The sequence below is a fragment of the Ananas comosus genome, linkage group 2 (assembly GCF_001540865.1).
Source record: "Ananas comosus cultivar F153 linkage group 2, ASM154086v1, whole genome shotgun sequence".
NCBI classification, from domain to species: domain Eukaryota; kingdom Viridiplantae; phylum Streptophyta; class Magnoliopsida; order Poales; family Bromeliaceae; genus Ananas; species Ananas comosus.
The window spans coordinates 4611837-4636203 of NC_033622.1; the positions used below are offsets into that span (position 1 = coordinate 4611837).

Here is a 24367-nt window from a genome sequence, read left to right on the forward strand (position 1 = left end):
ACCTATAATTATAAAAATTTCTCATTCTTAAATTTTAATCTTTAATTTCAATTTAATCCTCTCAAAATAAAATTAAACCCAAACACTATGTCTCAAACACCTTAGAACCAATATAGATTAAATCTAATTGAATCAATATAAGTATTTAATCATAAAATTAATCCACACAAATAAGTAAGACTGAATCAAACTTCAAATGTTAAGAAGAGTATAAATAATCATATAAGGCAAATAAGTAACTTAAATTGTCTCACAAAAACCATGTTAGAGTATCATTGCATTGTCACCTAATACAATCACCCAACACAACCAAAAAACAAAACACAATAATAATGTTTTTGTCATTTCCACATGCTATCAAATATAAAGTTTTCAAAATATGTCTAAATTCTTAAACTTGATTCAATACATCGCCAAAATACGACCAAAATTTTTCTCGTCACCACATCTTATAAATCTGAAAATAAAAATAAAAAAAATTAGCTTTTCAATATTTGTTGATCCCTAAATTGATAACGGAAATAATATAAGAATAAAGAGGCCAAGTACGTAGATAATAATATTGGCTATGAACTATATAACAGACAGAAATCGATATTAATTCAGTTCATGTAACCAAATATTGAGCATTAAGAATAACAAAAAAACTGAGTAACTTTGAGACTTCATTTTCCCTAATAAGTATATGAAACTCTCACTAGATGTCGAGAAATCACACATCCTTAAGTCCATACATGTTTGTGTCGTGCATGAAAATACAAGCCGATTTTTCACAAACAGATTCAGCTTGTATAGGACTTGGTTACTTCACATGGTATAAAAGCAGCTGGACCACTCCACTTTTTAGTTTTGAAACCCCACCCTTCCATTCCTGATTCCACTACATAGGCATTTTATAAGTTGCGAGACCAGACCTAACAGGGACAATTATTACAATTAAAAATACATGGTCCTTCCATCTGCTAACAGTTTAAGCATTTAGAGTTAATTGTTTCAAACAATATGTGAATTTGCACACAAACACACACATTTTGCGTCGTACATTTGCATACAAACATGAATGGAATGAGAAATAAGCAATGCAAACCTAATGTTAGTTTCTGTATTTGAAATATTAGCAAGTCCTCCAACAATTAAACCTGCAACAGAAAAGTGACAATCTTATCATCTTTTCCACTATAAGCAACATTCAAGATTAAAGAAGAACCCTGGTTACTTGACAACAGTATTGCACAAATACAAAAAATGGAAAGCTACCTCAAGCAGGGTATCCTAAAAATCCTAAATTATGAAACTTAATCCAAATAATAACTATCTAAAAATCTAAATATGTACAAAAAAAAAAGTGCACGAAATGTAAAACTGGTACTCTCGGAGGGAAGTTAAATTAATGTCCAATCAAGTACAGCTTTTAGCTGCACTTCTTTTGACACGGAAATGCTTCGGTAAATATCAAGTATGCAGCCACTTCGGCTACCATATAATAATAAGAATAATAAAGAACAAGGCATACAAAGGGTCTGTCCCAGCTTCTTGTTTTTCGAAGTTCACAAAGTGGAATATAAGTAAAGAGCTGATTCATAAGTGGAGATGCCAATTTAGACCCCAAACTTTGAAAAATCATAGCAAAAGGGTTTATTATTTAGCTGAAAATTAAGGATAAATTTGGTATGTTTTCAACAAATTTGTTGATTTGATACCTCGACGAAATGCAGAAAAATTAACTAATCAGTTAATTTCTCAAAAAAAAATCAATAACAATTCGCCTGTCGCATTACTCATAGACAGATTGTCTTGAGAGATGCTAATCGGTTTCACCATTTTTAGGGCGGAATTTGCTCCTGTCGCGATTTTTGGTAGAGCATTTCATGAACCAAATTGGCCTACTAAGCAAGTAATATAACCTTTATTCGCGCAAACTAACTTCCACTGCGAGGTATGGCCTAATTCCTAACATACTAAGTGTTTAGTAGATACTAGTTTGTTGTTTCTTTCTCAAACTTTTGATGAGTCAAAGTTTCAGAATCAGAAAATTAGATGCTAAACAAATACTGATGTGGATCTATGCATTCCAGAAGGCAAATCAAATATGAACGAAACAAAACCAAAACAAGCATATCCTGGATCTATGCATTCCAGAAGGCAACAACAAGAAATAAGCTTACCAGGATGTAGACAATAAGCTTACCAGGATGTAGACATCTCGACCCTACATGAGAAACAAAAGAACAATTCTAATTAGTTGTTGCTTTTGTAAAAGTAAGCTTAGGGTTACATGCAAGTTAATGACAAATCAGCTACCATCTAAACGTGCGAACGATTATGTCAAGATCGCCACTATGTTAGTATGTTAACTTTTATCAAAATTGTAGCTCTAAGGGTGAAAATGAAGTCAGGGTTAAACTTTTTGTGACGAACTTGAATTCAAACTTTGTAGTGCAATTAACCCCGGTGTATAAGTACATCTCATACATCGCACTGTCAAAATCGTCAGATAGAGGCCTTAAAATCAGAATAGAGAATCCAAAATTTGCATTGCCAACTGTTCTGAAGTTCAGTGCTTCAAACTGTAACTCACAAATGAACTTGCTTAAATTAAACTTAGCTGAATGTTCAATGACAAACAGTGCAACAAACAGGCTCTCCTACAATACATTTCAGATTTGCAGCTTTTTTTGATCTGTTTGATAAATCCAAGATGAAATAGTTTTAGGGTCCCTAACACGGTAATAAAATAGTGATGAGTGATGAGAGTGGCGATTCCCACCCACCACCATTTTAAGGAGAGTTTCAAAGCAGTTTTGAACCTCTCAAATTCATCAAAGCATAAACATGGAAGCCCTTGAACACCAAACATCCAAACTAGGCCTTGTTCCTTGGTCACTTTGGAACAGTTCTACTCAAGAATAGATGCTCCGCAAGCAAACGAGTCTAAAGCTTTTACTACAACACGCAGCTATTTTTTAAAACTATAAAAACAAGTTTTAAATTAAATCTTTTATTTTTACTGCAGTAAAAAAAATGCTGTCCATGTTGTAGTGAAAAGCTACTACTTTAAAAGTCCAAACAGCTCTCATCAAATAACATTGACAAGCTTACTAAAGCAACGCAAAACCAAGTATCACAAGATGCCGCAGGTATGAAGCATCAAAATATCGGGACAATTCCAACTTGACAAAGTGGAGAAACCTAAAGAACTATTCTGTGGATATTCTCGATTGTTATCATTTTCTGCACACTGCTTAAATAATAGAGCTATGGGTGCTCTTTGACAAATTTTTCACACACATACCCATGCAAAAGAAAAAGGAAGTGTTTCACTTTTGTCCTTTCCGTTACTTACGGCTTGAGTAAAAGTCATTGCATGCAACTGCTGTGCATTACATACATATATGCACCACGATTCACTAGTCTAATTCCATATATCTCATGTTTTCAATTAAACCTTCAAATTTCTAAATTAAAAAAGTGCTGCAACCACAATGAACAATAGTAAGTGAAATATGAGATGAGTCGAGGGTTCAAAGATGTGCAGTGCAGGGTTTATATATGTGCAGTGCAGCATTTGAAAACCAAGAATACAATGAAACAACTTCAAAGATGTGCAGTGCAGGGTTTACCCAAAAATAATCTCTCTGAATGTCTCGTGCAAAAGCTAACATCCATCATAATGAAATAAGTCTAAGAAAAGTGTAAACAGTCATGCTTGAAACCATGAAGGTAATATAACAAAAGAATAAGAAAAAAAACACATTCCCCTGCAGCAGACACCACCTATGATCTTTGTTTAATCAGTATGTGGGTTAACATTCATAGTGAGCATAAGAGTAAAAAAAACTTGAACTGGTAAAGAGAACAACATAATGCAGCAGGAAACTGGTAATGTTTTGGAGCTGTGCAGTGTCACAAGATCATGAGCACACAATCAGGCAAAAAAAGATGACAGGTGTACTGCTCAGGAGAGATAAAAAGTTCATTTACTACGAAAAAAGTACAAGAGAAATCACCATGGGAGGAAGATTGAAGAGAAGTACACTTCAATTATTCAACAACAAGAAGGTTCTCAGATGCACCAAAGTGTTGAGCTTGTTTAGTTTGTTCAAAGCTGAATGGACACAGGTCCGACGAGAATGGCAGAGCACTAGAAAACAAATGAGATAGGAGTAGCACTTCAACTAGATGGATTACATCGCAAACAGGAATAGCTATTACCAATGCCTGAGTTACCAAAACAAAATCTAGCTACCAAACATTCAGTTTGAGGGCCACAAATGCATTTAATAACTTAACTGAAGTAGAAACTAAATAGCCAACCAAAATTACCGCATTAAACATATAAATGTAATCTAGGCATGCACTTCTTGCACAAGAGCAAACAACTGACTTGCATATCAAAAGATAATTGTCAACGCACCTGGAGTTTTACTTTGAAGCGCAAAAATATAAAAAGTAAAAGATAACATGAGATAGAATATATAGTTACCTTCAATTAAGAAATTCCACTAATGATTTTGAGTGGAAGGAGGGAATGATGTGGTCGGTGCTCCATATAATTGAACAATTATCTTTAATTGTTCATTAAATTCAGCTTTAAAGTGGGCCTTAATCTCCTCAATTTCTTTTTTAAACCTCTCCTCTCTCTCATCTTTTTCTCTTTGTAGGCTTGCTTCTCGCTCTTCATTCTCCTCTCTTGATTGCTTCAGCTCATTCTTCAATTCTTCTATTTGTCACTCAATAGCCTCTTTTGATGCTTTAGCTTCCAAATTCTTACTACTTGGTGGCTTAGGTCCACATCCTAAACCACGAAAATATCCCGAGCGTGCACCAAAAGCCTTTGTTAAATGTTCTTCCGTTGATAATGGAGGATCACCTAACTCTTCTTGTGATTTTCTTACATGCTCAAATTGTTTCTGCATTCAATGAGATACAAAAGTAATATGAAACATATTTGTATTTAGAGAAAAATGCTCGTCTTCACAAGTCTAATACATGTATAATTAAAACTGAATTTCTATTTAAGATTTCACAAGTCTAATACATGTATATATAGAAAATGTAGTAAAGTTGTGCTACAAAAAAATGTTGCTATACCATAGCATTTTGAGCCTTCTCAGAACACCAAGAATTATCAGTTCTTCGCTGGTGTGTAGCCTTCCAATATTCAGTTAAATCAGGATCAACCTCCGTTTCTGGATCCCTCTATCAATTTAAAATTAAAACCTTGATGTCATAAAATTAATATAATATAAAAAGATATCCATAAATTGAATTAATTGACAAAATCACCATATCATATAGGACAGTAGCAAATGATTTTCTTCCACAGATTGAGATGATTGTTTTGCTCGATTTGCTTTATTATGCGCCGACATTCTCTACAAAAAATTATGTAGGGTCATATTTGCATGAAAAAATAACTCTTGCAAGCTAATAACATGTATAATAAATTAATAACCTTAAATGGTACAGAACCAAAGTATTCAACTAAAGATGCCCAATCTGATTCTATAATATCATCTGGACAATTTTGAAGCCTTTCTTCATCTGTCAGAAATTGATTATAATGTAGATGCTTGCGATGTCTCCAATCTCTATACATATGATTGAAATTATACATCACTTCATCTCTAAAACCAGCAAGCCCATCATATTTTTCCTAAGAAACAGTAAATATATACAACTAATCAAAGCATTCATATAATATGATTAAACGAGCCAACAAAAAGTATATTTAATGGTTAAAAAAATTTAAAATGAATATCATACCATTAAATCATCCCACATCTTATCCTTATAAGGCATAGGTCCTTCAGCCCATTTGTAAACATTAAGTGGTGCATATTGTCGCCATACGACTCCCATTTCTGTAATAAATTCTGCCAGCTGAAGACCGCCCACAGCTCGACCCAAGCGTTTTGAAAATTCCACTTTGCCTTTCTTTTCCTCTTTTCTCTTTTTCGTATTTGGATTTGTAGTAGGTCCCCTTCCTTTCTTCTTGGCTGCAACATAATGTAGAGCAAGTTGAATAGAAGATAATAGAAGATATTGACATCTTCTGCATCACTTTCACTACTTGATTCATCTGACAATTCACCATGATGATGCCATTTAGTATAACTTTGAATAATCCCATTACAAAATAAATCATACTTCACTTCCGTTCGGCTTTTGAGTCTAACATTATAACATTTAGCACATGGACAACGAATTCTTTTCACATTTCCCAATCTTTTAAATGCAAAATCTAAGAATATGTCTATGCCCTTTTCATACTCATTACATGCTCGGTTCCTAAGACTCATCCAGCTTTTATCAATTCCCATCCTCCTACATTGAAATGATTAAACATAATATAAGATAATATGGTCAAACTAAAATTATTAAAATTGAACTATCCATTTCAAAATGCACTATAGTTCATATAAACTACTTTTCTACTTGATTCATAGCAAATAGACTTTAGAATATAGGGCTATGCAAAAAACCTATAGAATACCAAATATAGATGATGTAATCAAATACTAAAGTATTGACAAATTACTAATTCTTATTAATCGAAAGGTTGGTAATAAAACATTGGACATACAGGATGCTTGTTCTTCATTTAGCTTTTTGACAAACTACTAGTACATGTTAATTCCATATAAATAAATGTGTATCTTTTGATTGAAGTAAGCTATGACATTTCACAGTTCTTGACTCTGTGCAATGAACTTCTTTTTGAAATTATCACGAGATCATAGTGTAAGTTGCTTTGCTTCATAGACATTTCTAAAAATCAAATAAAGTACATAAGAAATGTCTTTTGAGATTTTTCAATTTTGTTTTATATTCAACTATTTTTTATTGAAGTTTAGTTGTATTTTTTAATACAAGATCTCATGACTAATTTTTTATACATCATTGAGTCTAAAAAAGAAATCGGCAAGTCACAATCATAGAGTACACCAAATTTGAGAAAAAATTACTAAGTACAGCTATGAAGTAGTTTCACATGCAAATAGACTTACAAAGCAAAAAGAAATTTGAGTAATAATATTTACTTAACATTGACATATGATTTTAAAATGGGAGTGAGCATTGACCTCGATAAACTCTCAGCAACTAAAACACTAAATACTTCGATTCCCCAGAAGAAATTTACCCCTTGATGCAGGCCTTGAGAAGCGATTAGCATCAATTTGGATCCATTAGTGAGTTGCTGCACGCTTAGACTCGAATTGTCGGCGAGAACTTTTCCTGCGGTGGAGATTAGGGTTTATCTTAACAATGAAGATAAAAAAATAAAGAAAAGTTTAACAAATTAAGTATGTGATAATGTTTTGCTATGATCTCTAGTGTACAAATAATAATAATAATAATAATCACTTAGGTGTGGAAATTAAATAAACTAGTGGCTCAGCCAAGACTCATCTCACACTTCCGGCTGGTGAACTGGCTCTGCCTCTGATACCAAATGTAACGACCCGACCCGTTAACAATAATAACTCGTTGGGCTCAAACCACCGGTCCAAAATGCTTAAGTCCAATTATTATTACTAAGATGGAGTTCTCTTATAAACCCAATGACAATCCTATTTCCATCCGACGTGGGACTATTAGGATGTCACAGGATTTGACCATTTCATTCGTGGCATGAAAATTGGAATCCAATTCCTATAAAACAAATAAACAACTATCGAAATTAATGAATCTAATTCCGATTCCATGGTCTAAAATAGGTAAACCAAACAAGCCCTCAGAATTTTGAAAGAGAATTTTTGTTAAGAGAGAGGTGTGATGAATGGAGAGGACAGGGAGATGTTTGTGAGAGAGAGCTTTGAGTTGTTTATTTTGGAATGGGTTAATCCCAGATTAAAAAACAAACTGGGTCGCAAGGGTATGTTTGGTTTAAAATACTTAAATGAGAATGAGAATAAGTCATTCTAATTGTTAGTGTTTGGATTGAGAGATTGACATTGTAACACACTGGATTTTTGAAAATTGCGAGGTTTGAGTGTTTGATCTGTGTTCTGAGTTTTTTTAGGTATTCTGGAGGGTCGTTGACTGTGTTCTGACCCATGACTCGCATCCCGAAGAGCGAGGGTGAAAACTTAGCACCAAAGTCTCCAAATTGTAGATTTTGGGCTGCTCTCGAGTTGAATTCTGCAGGGCAGAGTACCAGTACTGCATTGGTCCCGTACCGGTACTGGACCTGGTACCGGTACTGCATCGGGTTGGTACCGGTACCCAGTGCGTTTTCTCGCAAACCCGCCGGGTTTGCGGGTTTGCGCAGACTGCTGCTTGGTACCGGTACTCTTCCCCGTGTCACCGGTACGCAGTGCAGGTGCAGACTACACGTTGTTGGAGGATTTTTTGAGATTGTTACCTCTCTATATAACCCCCCACAGCTCTTAGATGGCTCCTTTGAGCCCTAATTCGTGGAGAACACAGGTGAGGACCCTCTCCCTTAGTTTTTCTCACATTTTTCTTGGTTTTAGCTTGTTTTGATCTCTCTTTTCCTCTCATCCTTACTTTATGTTGGGTTTCCACCATTGGAGAAGCATTGGAGCTTTGTTTAGAGCTTGTTGGAGGGGAGAACTTCAAATCTACCACCTTCCTAGCTAGGTTTGGGACTTCAAGAGAGTAAGCTTGATCTTCTCTTTAGTTCATGTTTTCGGATGATTTTTGTATATAAGCCTAGAAATGAGAAATCTAGAGTTTATTTGGAAATTTTTAATTTGTAGCTTTTGGAACTTAATTGATAGGTGTAGAACCTTCATTTGGGTTGGAATAGAAGTGTTCTAGCTTCCATTTGGGATTTAGGAGGGTTTTCTATCATTTAAGGTGAGTTTTGACCCTTCTCTTGGGTTGGTTAAAGATGAACACTTTGGGTGCTCGTTCGATGAACACTTTGGGTGCTCGTTCGTTTCGTCTAACCCTCTTAGAATTTTCTTTAGGGAGTTAGGAGACTAGAGGACACCTTCGTTCGCGCAAACGAAAAGGTCGCAAGGAGTTCTTGGTGGGTTTGACCTCACCGAAATTGGTGAACTCCCCCTATGCTATTTTACTTGTTGTAAAAATAAAAATTCATGCATATTCATGCTAGATAGAGCATATGTGAATTTTAGAATGCTTAAAATACATGTACTATGTTTCATGAAAAATCACCTCTATGTAGTAGAGATAGATTTGTGTATTGTACTCATGCATGTTAATAGCATTTTTTTATACGAGTTGGAATCATGTTTCATGAAATGAAAATGACTAGAATAATATGCTCTTGGACATAAAATTCATGTTTGACATAGTGGACAAAAATGCCATAAAGAAGCATTCAACCTAGTGAATGGTTAAACTTCTACATGATGACACAGTGATAAGCCTTTGGGTCACTAGCTTTTATACCATGTTTTAGACATGATGACATTGGACTTGAGACGGATGATTACGCTTGCTTGTCGTTGTGCCCATTCGCACATGCTTGTGAGGGTCGCTCCCCACAAGCCGGCACTCCGGAGATAGCCATCGCGACATATGCTCACCCTTGCGGGATTGGGCGCCGAAATGTGATGCCGTGGGGGAGGCTCATTCCTAGGATAGGAATGTTGGCTACCACGGGGCCATTAGGCACGGCGCAAGCTGGACTACCTTGTGTAGGTCCTATATGATTGGAACAATGTTAAACTAAAATGCAAAATGGACATTAGACTATTTGTAAATGTTGACATTCTACTAGTTGCATTGTGGACATCATGCTACTTATATATGTGTATGCTCATTCATGTTAGAATAACAATTATACTTGTGCAAATTCATGTGTCACGCCCCGAGACCGGCAGAGGCCCTCCCGGTAGCGTGCCCAGACCCGCCATATGTCTACACATATAAGGCGTCTACAAGAAAAGCGGAAGTAAAAGCAAGAGATGGAACAATTAAGAGAAATGAAATAACAAGCAATTAATGATATCAGAGCGAGTAAAGTTCTAAACATCTATACTCAAGGTAACAGAACATAACTAATACATAAAAGTAAACATAAGTTATACAGTATCAGCCTCTAATACAAAAATGGTGGTCTCTAGTACACTGGTAAAACTCTCAACCTCTCACAAAAAGAAAACACGAGAGGTAGACCACCTATCGAACGATCCCTCGGTAAGCGCGCTAGCCCGAGGCGATACCCTTTCCGCGATCCCTGGCCTCACCCGGAGTGGAAGGCTCTGAAAAACATCGAGAAAAAGAGGGCGTGAGAACTATAATTTATAGTCCCCAGTGGGCAATTACTGACCTCAGCTCCTGCTCCACTAGGCCCCAAAAATAAGGGTAAGCAACGATAATAATAGTAAGCGATAAAAAGGAGCATGTAATAAACTGCTGAAAGAGAGAGCATAAGTAAAATGCTATACTACTATATCCCTCATAAGCACAATGTCAAACTGTTGTACATCTACTCTCTCGTAAGGAAAAGCAACCAATGGCAATAGTTTACTGTTACAACCCTTTATTCATACATGATGTATAAGCTCTATCATGGCAACCAAGCATACTGTGATGAAATAGGTAACTGTCAAGTATACTACATGCCTAAACACTATGCTAAAAGCATATAAATGTAACTCAACTACTAAACCTATCTAGTAGTGATCATCCATTCTCAACACCGTATCGATTTTCATTTCCAATTAAGGACCTACCAAAGGTAGTCCAGCTTGTGCCGCCTAAGTGCCTGTGGTAGCCCGACATCCCTACTCTTGGAATGTGTCTGTCCTACTCGACCCCGTAGGCTTCTCAATATCGCACGAGCGAATAAAAATCGCATAGGCCAACTCCGGAGTGCCGGCTTGTGGGGAGCGACCCTCACAAGCATGTGCGAATGAGCACAAATGGCAAACAAGCAAGGTCACGGTCTCAAGTACCCAATCCTCATGTCTCTAACATGGTATAGTCACTAGTATCCCAAAGATCTAGTTCAAGTCATAATGTGAAGTCCGAACACACACTTGCTTGGTGCCTCTTTATGACACTTAAGCTCCACAACTAATCATGTTCCAATTAAGACATTAACATTAATGCTCACTATACCCCGGGCCCCAATGCCTCTTCATGACATTGGCCCAATCTCACATATCATCTAAGTCCCTAAGCCTCTCTAGGCTTTCAAAAATCCCTAATGTCACATCTGGTATATGGTTTGAATGCATGAAAGCAAGGTTCGTTTTCATAATAGGGATTACAATTTCAAATCGCAACTAGAATGCTAGGCCACACATGCATGCTCTCTACTATATAGAGGTCCCAAAATTTACTACACATAACCTATGCATGTTAAGCATTCTAAAATTCATAATAAATACATATAACAAGAATATGCATGCTTTTTCATTTAACGGCACAAAGTTGAGCACAAATGAGAATTTCTCATTGTGTGGCTAGGTCAAACCCACCGAACCGTCGCGTAGGGTCTCGATTCGCCGAACAAAGTTGTCCACGAGCCTCAAGATAACCTAAAAGTGATCAGCGAAGAGATACGAGGGCATTACGACCAACCATAAGAACAAACATCAATCTAGAAACAAATAGGGCCAAAACTAACCTCAAGAGTAGAAATCTCTCCCAAAGCTCCAAAAGAGAGCTAGAACCCTTCCAATCCTAGCCCAAGGAAGGTTCTAAACCAATCAATTTAACCCCAAAAGCCCTAGATCAAGAAGCCCCAAAAATCAACCCTAAATCTCATTTCTAGGGTTCCAACTACAAAAACCATCAAAACAAGGTCTAGAGGAGGGAAATGGGCAACAAACCTCCTTAGAAGCTCCAATCCTAGCTCCAAGGGTGAAGATCTCCTCCTATGCAAGCTCCAAGTCCAAGCCTTCAAGCACCAAGGAAGATGAGAGGGTGAGGAGGATGCTCCAAGTCCACTAGTAGCACCAAACTTCTTCTCCTCCCCTCCTTCTTCTCCTTCTCCTTCTTCTTCTTCTTCTCTATCAAGGGTGTAGAGAGGGTTGAGAGAGGAGAAATGAGGAGTAGAGAGGGTGGAGGGGTCATATAGACCCTCTAAAGTAACAAAATCCCAAAAGGCCCCTCAAAAATCCAATATTACATCAGCCCGAACTGGGCAGTTTTCGCCCAGAGGGACCGGTCTCTCCCCAGCAGGGACCGGTCTCTCGCTGCGAACCCGAAAAACCAGCGTTCGGGAACCGGTCTCTCCCTGCGCGGGACCGGTCTCTCACTGCGAAGACGCGTTCGGGAACCGGTCTCGCCTGCCAGGGACCGGTTGCCTCAGGCTGCCTCAACACTGCTCACTGGGGGAACCGGTCTCTCCTTCCAGGGACCGGTCCCCGAGAGTAAAAACTCTCAGGACTTGTCCAAAGTTCCAGATTTCGAACTTTTCGGGTCGGGAAACATTTTACAACCCTCCACCAAGTGTGGAAAAGCTCGAAATACATCCAAACACTCGAACCTCGCAATTTGCAAAGGTCCAGTGTGTTACATCATGCTAAGTAGTGGCATAGTAGTTTAGCAAGTTTTATTCATGCTTATTATACATGTTGTTCATTTCTTTTAAATGTTAGAACTTACTACTCATACCTCCATCGCCTTGTGGTGTATTTCGCTAAGGTCGGCGGCTTGCCCACTGGGAACTATTGATTAATAGTTCTCACGCCCTCTGTTTTGTTGTTTTTATTTCAGAGCCATCCGCACCAGGAGAGGCTCGGGATCCCGGAAAGGGGATCGCATCTAGCTAGATAGCGAGGAGATTTTACGCTAGTTGGTCATCTCTTTATTTTCGTATTTATGGTAGAGACTGAGAGTTTTTATACCTATGTGTAGAGGCCACCATTTGTGTATATCTAGCACCTTGTATTTGGAACTTGATGTATTTACTTTTTGGATTATGTTAGTTGTTTAGTTCTTCTACTTATCCACTTGTTATTAGAATATAGTTGTATTCATGCTCTGATATCCCTAATTGCTTGTTTATTATTGCTTTAATTATCCCATTGTTGTAGACGCCTTATATGTTGTAGGCATATGGCGGGTCTGAACACGCACCGGGCGGGCTTCCGCTGGGTCCCGGGACGTGACAGACATTTTAATTATTATTCCGGAGGATTTGAATTTCTCAAAAATGGCACCCACCTCCATGCCGAGAATCAACTTTGATTCTGGAATAATTGAGGAAAAAAAATTTTCCACTAATAATTATTTGAATTCAAATATAAATTATATAAATTCATTATTAGATTACATCATAATTTTGAATTTGAAATTGAAATATGAACTTAAAATTTAAATTTTAAGTTATAGTTTTAAATTTAAATTCTGACTTTGACCTTAAATTTGAATTATAAATTCAAATGTTAAGTACAAATTGTAAATTCAAATTTTCATTAAAAATTTAGATAACAAATTTAAATTATAATAAAAAATTAATTTTTTTGTATTTCAATTTTGACATAATTTTGACTCCGATTTCGATTCCTCTTATGAACCAAATAAATTATTATTTCTATCATTCCCTTTTTTATTCCTATCCATTTCCGTTCCTATTCCGATTTCGATTCCTTTTAAGGCAAACATGCCCTATATAGATTGGGTCCTTCCGATTTCAGAGTGGAATGAAAATTAAAATCTGATTCATGTAAAACAAACGACGACTATTGAAATCAACAAATCTCATTTCGATTTCAGTCTAAAATAAGTGAACCACATACCCTGAAAGCAAAATCAAAAGTATACAATAGTAATTTAGTTTCTTTGTATTATAGCTCTAATCACACGCATGTGACGAAGGAGAGCTACAGTTTGAGTTGACTGATTCTGGAGAGTGACGGTCGGTTATAAGCAAGAACTGAGGGGAAGGACGTAGAGCAAAACGAACTAGTACATTAGGGGTATTTGGGTCCAGCAAATTGAGAAATGGTTCGGTGGTGCAAAACCAAAAAAGGTAGCCACAACTGTAAAATATGAAAAAGGTAAAATTTTAGTACGAACATCTTTATTACAAGGGTTAGGTTACGGAGGTAAGTATTTGAGTAGTTTAATGACCATTATTATGTGTGCAAAACAATTCAAGAAAACAAGAAATTGATCTTCAACCAACTACTAGTTATCTACTAGACAGGATGCAACGAACGATGCTAAAATAGTGCTGAAGGGCCGGGGGTCCCGTTCAAAGCATTGGGGATTTTTTTTTTTTTTTAATTCCTATTTTGGTTCTACTGTGTAGGTGAAGTTGTACGGACACTGCTTCAACCAACTGTAAAGCCCACTACGAAGTAAAGAATTGAAGAGCTTTAGTTTCTACAACTACAGAATTAACAAAATTGTGAAAATGTTCTTATTTGTTGGATGACAGAAAAGAAAGGATTACCTCTTCCTAGTACAGCTTGCCACCAAAGAGTACGAGAGAATTAACCTTCATATAATCTCCAATGGCATGCCTATATATGCTTTCCTCTACAGAGCAGACCGCCTTTAAGAGAAATCCGCGTTTACATTTTTTTTTATTTGACATCGTATTTCAGACAATGTTAAGACGCTTAATAAGCCAATATGCACTTTGGGGATTAAGTAAATCATGAAGGACAAGAAAATGATACCGATTATTGAGAAGATTCTACGCATGGATTGACAGAATTAAATAAAATCTTCAGGTCGTAGATATCCTTCAAAACTCCTCCATATTTTAGTTTCCCATGCTCTAACTCGGCCTCTAAAACTGCATTCACAGTGAAAATTCATGAGTGCGGAAGATGAAACAAAAGCAAGGTTTATCAAAGTGATAAAACATAGCAGTAAAAGGGCCAACTTTAACGACATAATTTACAACAACATAAGGATCATACTTAAAACAAATTAGCCCAAATAAGTTGATAGAAGCTATTTCTTTTCCACAGAGAGACAGAAATTTTGCATATTTGATGAGTCACTACATCAGATTATTCTTTTTTCCTTAAGACATGTTCATCTTAAACATTTTCACACATGATGATGCTACCTTTTGTTTCCTCGGGCAATATAGCGGAGACTAGAAACACTTGGACTAAGACATCATAAGACAGCCAACTGTTCGAACTAAAGCTTAATAAAGCAGCCTAGAGAAATTAGATCAAATGCAAACAAAAAGAAAAAATGGACTACGATGCAAAATGCTAAATGAAAGTTTGATGCCACAAGATGCTTGAGTGGGGCCACAACCTGTGATTGTAGAAAACAACAGATTGGTCAACAAGTCCTTAAGGACTGATTGACCAGGGTTTGTGTGACAAATTTGTTGCAGTTTTTAAGCTGTAGCATTCAGTCATATGACAACAGACTGGCTAACAGGTCCTGCCAATTGGTTGACCACCTGTGCTCAACAAGGAATTGATTGCCTGATTCCAGAATCACAGTCCTTGCAAACTCAACTTGGCTCTGAAACTTCCTAGTCGAGAGAAACTACATGTGAACATAATAACGCAAGGCTACATTAAGTTTCTTAAACTATATTTGAAAAATAATTAAAACTATTTTCTTTCCTTTTCGAAATAATCGTAATTCTCTCTATCAAAAAAAGGGGAGAGAGAGAGAGAGAGAGAGAGAGAGATTAACAACTTATATAGGCATAAAAGGAAGTCAAGAAGGGAAAACCGATACAGAGCTGATGGTAAAAAACAAATAAACACACACAGAATATCAAACAAGTAAAGTTTAGAAGTGGAAGAAGTTAAAGTTTAACAAGCTCCTGAAACTACAATTGAAGATAGAGAAGAAATCATGATCGAACTCCCACATCTTTGCAGTCAAAGCTAAGTTTGATTGAAGAGCTGATTGAGAAACCAATCAAGGGCGTTCATCCAAGTTGAGGAAAGCTTGTTGCTAAAGGATGCTTCAAGATCAAATCTGGAGGAATATTAAGTTTCACATGTATTTCAGACACATTTCTTGCAGATTCATACAATGAGATCCATGTTTACCAAAAAATTCAAGGTGAAATAAAGATTGCCTTACGCACTGCCAGACCTACATTAGATTGTTCTAAAATTGGTCCTGAGCATTAATCATCATATCTTTAGACGAATATTGGCGTACAACATTGAGGAAGAGCGTCAAGAGAAATGGCATGATTCCAAGCACGAGTAATTGTCCCAGTGGAAGTAATAGAAATCAGAACTTGTTTGCAAAAGGAAATGACAAATTAATTGGCTGAGCCCTGAGAAACGTCAAGTGGTGCCATGTGACAGGTGTCTTAAACAATCTTGGATATGTGCTGTAGTTGACAGGGAATTGGCCAAGCTGCCTATCGATCTAGTGAACCACCCATGTCTTCAACAGACTAGAACAGCACAATGCATGCTGTGAGAAAGTTTAGATTACATATCCTAGACCCACTAAATTCAACAATTCCAACTCGATAGAATCAATACCCAGTCATGACAAGAGGCTCCATTCAATTTTTTTTATTGATAGACTTAAGAAATATTATAAATATAAAAATAGTGTAGTATACTGGACTTAAGCAAATTAGTAAGGTCCCACTATAAAATGTATCTGACACTATTTAGAAAGTTCTGGAGGTTTTCTATATGAGTTGGTTTAGTTTTGGCACAAAATAGGCACCAACTTCTGCAGAAACTTCAGTTTCTGTGGATTAACGAACACCCGGAAGTTTTGTGATCGCCCGGAAATGATATTGGAGCTCAGACTTGTGGTGTTCCGAGCACCCAGATTGTCCTGTGGACGCCCAAAACATTCAGATGGGGAAAGCAAATGCCTAAAGGTTGTTTCAGACGCTCAACCGAGAGCTCAGGTTACTGTTCTGCTTAAATATTCGAGCATCCAGAATCTCCTACGGGCTCCTAGAAACGAGCAGATGAATCTGCGGGCATCCGGAATCCCTAAGCCTGAGCGTTTGGTTTGACTTTCAGACGCCCAAAAGTGTTCCAGGTGCTCGAAATTTAATGCAGGCTGTGAGTGTGTTTTGGTGCAATTCCTTGGGTTTGGGGGTTTAAATGGAATTGTTACAACTCTATAAATACCCTCTCTATCACGCCTCGAGACCGCCAATTGGGCCCGCTCGGGCACGTGCAATAGATCCGCCCAACAGGTAAGGCTTTCCCTACTCGAACGAAACGGAATCATACGCCAATCTATACAATCTCATACATAATAGAGTACAATAAAACATCAGAGTGTAACACTACTAAATTAAATCATTGCAACTTAAACTTTATGTCACGCCCCAATTCCACAGCAGAAGCCTACTGGGACGTCAAAAGACCCATCGAACAGACAAAATTTCCCCCATCCGAACGAAGCGTCAACAAACCAAAATAGAAGCAAAGCAATTCTAATCTCAGATTCATCCATGAAACCATTTTCAGAGTCTACAACTACATCCATGATGTATCAGAGCACTATAAATAGTAGTAAAACCATATAAATCACTGTATATAAAATCCCAACTCCAGAATATAAATATACATGTGAAAGGCCTGAGCCTTGCAAGTGCTAATGTACAGTATAATCTGAAAGCTATCCAGCTGGGTGCTCCTCTACAACTGGAAGATACAGGTAGCAGTCGCTATCTATGGTGCGATCCCCTTACCTCGTACAACCACCGACTCAGCTGACCCTAAAAAGTAAACCACAAAATGGTGTGAGAACTACTAAACAGTAGTTCCTAGTGGGTACGGTCAGCGACAACCACGGTCCGCCCACTAGGTCTACCCAAGGCAAAGATAGAGATAGAGAAGGAACTGAATAATAAACATAATAGCTGAACGGAATTCGAATCACATCTATCATGCCTCTACACAATACTACCGTCACCATTCAGCTACAGTACCCAATAGAAATGTATAATGTAACCTAATCATATTTGTAACTAACCTTGTCATGCGTCAATTAGAATACTAATAATAAATGCAAGGTATCACCCACTAATACTCATGCAACCTAATCAATACATTATCATACAATTATAAACTAACCAACTCATAAAGTCACATATGTAATAAATAGGAGACAAGGTGACTAAAGTATGCATCAAGGCTAATACTAACAAATAACTGCAGTAATAATGCCTAATCGCAACGATCGAATCATAGGTTCGGTCAAGCCTGCGCCTGCCTACTGCCCGGACCGCACTCCCGCAGGTGTGCCGCTAACACGTAGGCTCTGCCCCCAGCCCGATCACCACTCCCGCAGGTGGGTTGTCATCCCAAGGGCAAATATCTCTACTATAGCTAGCCAGTGTCCGGAGCGGCACTCGAAGGGGAGCGACCTCTAACGAGTATCATAGCATATCTCTATCAAGCTCAATGTGGCTCTACAGACTGTAGTCTATGCAATGATTAAAAAAATCACAAGTAATCGTCTCGGCGCCCTCAGCACAATCATAGAGTATCTACTAACTCATATGTCAACATAGTACAGTCATATGCCTCGTAATGTCTAGAACCTATTTACTACTACCATGCTAATCTCATGGCACCAATTACATTTATTATAGCATGCATAATGCAATAGCCAATGTATGTCAATGACCAATGAACCCTTTTGGCATAACATCATATATGTCGTATATCACCTATAGAATCTTAATATTCTTTAGTAACTAAATCAATTGTCCGATAGCCCTTTAGCCATTTCCATATGTTCCATATCATAACCATGCAGCAATCACAATGCAAGTATCATAAATAACTTATCCACTATACATATAATATCAAACAGCCAGTCCCGACCTAAACTAGTACCTACAGCATAATACACAAGAAGGAATTTAATATGTTTAAGCCACTCGAATCCATTCTTTCTACTCAATTCCATACTATTACTATTCTCCCAACATACATAATTATGTACATATACATATGCATATAATGTCAAACTCATCCACAATACTATAACATAAACCCTATATTCATAATAGAACATCCATAATTATATAAGCATGCCTTCCTACTCTTTCTAGCCCGATCGATAAAATTAAACATAACTCATATGTAAGTAACCAAATGAGTTCAACACCCCATGTACTGGTACTAATTACAATGCTATATCATGTGTAACTTCTTCATACTTTAATTAATTATCCACCTACTGTCCATATATTTCATCATAGAAGCATAATTACATAAATTCTAAATCATTATCCATCTGTACTACTAACATTCAAAGACTATCACATAAGGCAACAAGAATAAATAGATTAATATTTAACCCGCATGCAAGCAGACATAGTAGGTAGTAGGCAGTTTTCGGCGACATGGAACCCACCTAGCTCGTGAATCCAAGGAATAGAAAATGATGGTTGAAATTCGCAAAGTGCTCCGCTGCGTCCCCTGTCCGTACGGCAGCCACAAAGCTCCCAAAATCACCGAAAGCTCCCTCGGTGAAAATTCCGCAAAATCGGCTCCTAAATCACGTATAGATCCATTTGCTAACCTCAATTTCACTAACAACCCATCAAAATTCCCTCTCCTAACAAGCACTATCAAAATCCCACCATAAAATTTATACATCAAAAATCTGACTCCAAAATATAATATTTTAAGACCAACCTCCAATCCGATGCGACAGAAAATCGTGCGCGCGTGCCGATCGCCTTCTCGGACCTCCTACAATCCTTCCTCTCTCACGTTTTCTCTCTCTCTAGAGCATACGGAGGAGGAGAAGACGGAGAGGATAAACATCCTCAGATGCATGGTCGGAATCCACAACTTAAGCCACAAAATGCTAAAAGGTCCCTAACAATTAAAGTTTTCTACCTTTGGCCAATTCTAAGCTGATACATCTAATTGGAACCCTTGTGAATATCCATTTGCACTCAAATCTGACGTACATATTCAATTAAAGTTAATCAGCACCAAAAACTCTAACAACTAAAATCTTTAACAGATTGCATTTAGGCTCCGTTTTCACTGCTCGGATATCCAAATGATACGAAACTTTAAATCTAACCTTAAAAAAATAGTGTCGACAAATTCCCAAATTTTTAGAAATTTGCGCCACTATCAATTTTTCAGCTGTAGTATAAGCCATATTCCTATAAAAAAATTTCAACTCTTCTTTTTTTATTCCAATTTCACCACAAATCATTTCAGAATTATTTTTTCCTCCTCTAAATCCAATAAAAATAGTATTTCATACTATTTTTATTTACACTTGCTTCTATATTAAAAATCCAGTATACTACACTTTAATAGTTTACAATATTTGTTTTGATCCAAATTGTTACAATTTTTTTTCTTTACCAAAAGCTGATACCCACCAGACATTGACTCGGTCTAACTATTTCGCAACACCCTTGCCACGGCCCCGCGCCCCTCCGGCAATAATGGGCCTTGAAAATCCACAAACTACAAAAGGTAAGAACTTGAATAAGTTTTCAATGGATGCAACCACCGAAAGTGGCACTCTACACTCAATCCAAAGGAGGCATTAATAGATAATGATAAAAAATAATATCTATTTGTACAATAGAAATGCAATAAACTAAATTGCAACTACAATGCCTCATATATATAATGAGATCCCACTATACCAACAGTTATATGTTTTCTCAAATTACCTCCTATCTCTAACCATCAATTTGATTGGTTCTATTAGACACTACATCTCATGGAGAGCCTAGAGAGATCATACTACTCTCTACTCGGTAGACACTCTAAACCTTATAGAGAGCCAAGGAAGATCGTACTACTCTCCAATCGGTAGAGACTCTAACATCATGGAGAGCCAAGAGAGATCGTACTACTCTCCTATCAGTAGACACTCTAAACCTCATGAAGAGCCGAGAGAGATCATACGACTCTGCAATTGGTAGGCACTTGCAGTCGAGGGAGACCGTCCCTCCAAGTACCACATATGGAAATGAGAGGATTGGCACTCCAATGCAATATGGGAGTCAAGGGTTGATCGGCCCTCCCAATGGGCACGAGGCAGTCGAGGGTAATCAGCACTCCCAATAGACACTTTCAGAAGGTCACGAAAACACTCATTAATACACCCTAAGTTCAAATGACATATAGGGTTATCAACCATGTCCAATACACGTAACTTATTCTCTAGTTCACATTTAATCTAGAGTTCACATGTCACTATGTTTCACCTTAAGTTTGACCCAAGTTTAAGTGCCACATGTTTAACGTCCATTCTAGGTTCATAATACACTTACATGCACATGTCCATTGTTCTAATTAGCATACAAAGGGCTAAACCCTAATTCTCTAGCATACAGCTAAAATTACATTTAGTTTAATTATTATCAATAATATATGCTAATAATCCAAGGAAACTAAGGACAAAGCGAAGATCAAACATTTTTCAGTGATATTCCCCACCTTCGTTTGTTCTTGCACAAAGAGATAGACTTGATCTCTTGAAACACCAAGAAAAATCCTAAAAATGGTTCTAGTGAAGTTAGAACCCTAAAATTTTCCATTGAGACAATCCTAAAACCAAACCCTAAAAATCTCAAGTCATCTCTTCTCTTTTTGCACGCCAAACATAAGAGAGAAGGACTTCTTCTTCCTAAAGCTTCCTCTTGAAAATCTCCACCTTTTCCAAGCTTTGAAGAAGATGGATCCGAGCTCCGAGCTCCAACAATGCCGGATCAATCATTCATCTCTTCTAGAGAGAGAACGAGAAGAGTGAGTGAGGAAGAAAGTGGTAAAGGCCGGCGGCGGAGATTGCGGCCAACCCAAGAGAGATGGAGAAAACTTAATAGTGTGAGAAATATAAAAAGAGAGGGAGAGAAAGAGAGAGAGAACTCAGATGAGGCTCACCACTTGACGAGGGTTACCGGCAGCGAAAAAAGGTACAGTGGTGGCTGTGGGAGTGAAAGGAGAGGGAAAGAGGGGAAGAGAGAAAACTAGAGTTTATATTAATTTTCTCTGTTCTTTCTTTTTCCATCTCTTAATGTAACAATTGCAGAGAAGTCCCTACAATATCTCTCTGTGCCAGTGCAGGCCTCTCTTAGTCCTCTACGCACAGGAGTTCTCCGTTGCAAAAAAAATTTTTACTTCTCATAATTGAAATGATAACTCCTTCACAAGTTACTCCGTTTTCCAATTTTGTAAGAATTGCATTTTAATTTACAGTTTCTTACTCAAAACTCTCCCACTTGTATATTTTGCACAGTAATATTTCCATCTCATACAATTCGGCACATAATATGTCACACTTTTTGGAAAAAAAAAAAAACAACCATTTCATCGGTTTCTCTCTCGACGTTTGTCCCCAAAACATACTTTATCTAGCGAAATTAAGAAAAACCCCTCTCATGACTTACAATTCTGTCAGACCTCTGAAGTGGCAATTTTGTTTTATTAAAAATTGTCCAATTTAGATAGAAAAGTCTTAACTTTTTTAAAATTTATATTTAAAACCTCGGTCTCTACAGGTACCCAACTTGAGTTTCGCAAAACACCAACGTTCGCCATGGGAACATCTATCAAGTATCAGGACTCAAGAGTTTCAGTACCAGTATTGAAAAAGGAATTGGCCCAAACTGCAGGTTGGTTTCGAAACTTTATTTTTCGTGCCGTTTTTGCTCCAAAATAGTCCACTGAAACTTTCCCAAAACCTCTCAAATGGCAGTTTTACACTGAACTTTAGCGATTTGCAAAGTTCAGTATACTACAAGATATCTCACCAACAAGGCATAGCTATCGAATGGCTTCGAACAGAACAACCATGGAGAACATGGTGGCGCAAGGTAAGGAGAAGCTGAAGGCTCATTCCAGCAGCAAGTTGGGTGGTGTTCGGGTGGGGAAAGGTAAGGAGAAGCTGAATGCTGATTCAAGCTGCAAGCTAGGTATTCGGGAGCCGGGGACCTCTGGGAACGCACTTTCCTCCATTAATGGAGTTAATGCAACCAACTACCTTCGACCTACCACCAACGTAGCCCACGACTGTGCCAAAAAAGCTCTTTGGGCGGACAAACGTGGCAGAGAGAGTAACTCTTCAAGCTCCAGTCGGAGGACCTATAAGGAGGCTCTGGTGAGAGGTCTGAACACAACCCACGGCTCCGCCATTATCCGCCCCAAGAAACCCACCTTTCTTCTAAGGCCAAAGCATCCTGTATACGCCAACCAGGATAAAAGATGTTTTAGATGCTTAGCCAAGGATCATTTCGTCGCCGTTTGCGGGGATCCAGTGAGGTGTCGTAAGTGCCTTAGATTAGGCCATCAAGCGCATCTATGCAAGGCGGATACCCACCATTGGAGCGGGTCGATTAGAGGACTCGACCTTCAAGCACAGAAGGTAAACGACAGTATGTTTTGGCCCTATCACCGGCTGGGTCGTGCCCCGGGTTGGGCTCCGGTGTCGAAGGTATTCGTTCCGTATACGGAAGAATACCTACGCCGAAGGGAGATGCGCCGAAACGCAGTCCTCGCGGACATCATTCAACCAGCGAATTTGGGGCCTGATCCAGCGAGCACTATCAAAACTGCGATGGCGAGGCGTTTCGGAGGATACACCGATGACTTCGCGGTCCACGGTATAGGGCTAGGGACTTCGTGATCTTTCTTCCGGAGTGGGTCTCTGCTGATGATCTCATAAGGAGGGAAGTATTACCCCTCAACGATTTCTGGATTCGGTGCTACCCTTGGGGGAGGTACTGGAACGCCAAGCCCCACCGATCGCGCTATTGGGCATGGATCCGATTGATTAACCTGCCTTTTGAGATCTGGACAATCCCCCGTGTTGCAGCCTTAGTCGGAGGGTTTGGCAGGTTCGTGAAGGCGGACGCCAACACTAGAGCTTTGACGGATCTTCGTGCCTACCGGTGCCAGATTATTCTTGATTCGATGTCCAATGTCCCGCAAAACCTGTCCGTTCTTCTCGGCGAGGAGCAGTTTTCTGTTATGGTGCATATTGACAGCTGGGAGATGATCGAAGACGGGGGAGAGGGAGGTGACCCTCCTTTGCCACCACAGGACGGGCTGGAGCAAGGTGAGATGGAGGACGATGGGTCAGACATCAGTGGAGGAAGCGGCGGTGTAGGTAAACAAGCGGGCGAGGAGGACGGGCAGGTGAACGGAGCAAGGGAAGTGGAGGAGGCGGAGGTACCCATTCAACTTCGAGAGGCCTCCAGCGGCACGGTGATCGCGAGGCCTCCCGCGGCACGGTGATCCGCGACGCCTCCCGTGGCACGGTGATCCGGTGGACGGTGCGGGCGACAGGAGGAGCGGCGAGGTCGGGAGAGCGGGGTTGCCGATCCTCGCTCCTCAGGGCGAAGCCGAGGGGCGGAGCAAGCCGAGTGCCGAGTTGGGTGGTAGTGCGAGATAGGCGGTGCCGGGGCGCGTCGTGTGACCCTGGCGCAGCGTCTAAGGTAGGAGAGGTGGGTAGAGCAAAACGGCCTTTGGGATTGGCGGTGGCACGGGCCGGTGGC

The 24367-nt window shown here is 38.7% G+C and overlaps 1 protein-coding gene across 23 annotated transcripts; it reads right to left on the minus strand.

The window, feature by feature from the left end:
• On the minus strand, nt 212-21838 carry LOC109704321. Of its 23 annotated transcripts, none has more exons than XR_002214299.1 (17): nt 21756-21835; nt 21312-21600; nt 20240-20327; nt 19530-19620; nt 19246-19384; nt 17446-17596; nt 14583-14701; nt 14354-14455; nt 7086-7239; nt 5767-5999; nt 5456-5656; nt 5287-5375; nt 5092-5199; nt 4484-4910; nt 2166-2209; nt 1088-1139; nt 212-457 (listed from the first exon to the last, which is right to left on the minus strand). XR_002214299.1 is itself a non-coding variant. In XM_020225074.1 (12 exons), coding segments are annotated over exons 2-8 (750 nt in total). In that variant the 5' UTR covers nt 14608-14701; nt 15181-15414; the 3' UTR covers nt 212-457; nt 1088-1139; nt 2166-2209; nt 4484-4910; nt 5092-5198. The 23 variants fall into 23 exon arrangements, 1 of the variants encoding a protein (XP_020080663.1); XR_002214290.1 differs by having other exon boundaries at nt 19530-19801; XR_002214306.1 differs by having other exon boundaries at nt 19246-19801; nt 21312-21597.

Bases quoted from the DNA above. Each gene is read 5' to 3' on its own strand.
- LOC109704321 (XM_020225074.1), bottom strand. From the start codon at position 14,607: ATGCGTAGAATCTTCTCAATAATCG. The intron at 7,240-14,582 runs GTATCATTTTCT...TCTCCACCGCAG, and splicing joins TAGAATCTTCTCAATAATCG to GAAAAGTTCTCGCCGACAAT. The intron at 5,657-5,766 runs GTATGATATTCA...ACTGTTTCTTAG, and splicing joins AGATGTGGGATGATTTAATG to GAAAAATATGATGGGCTTGC.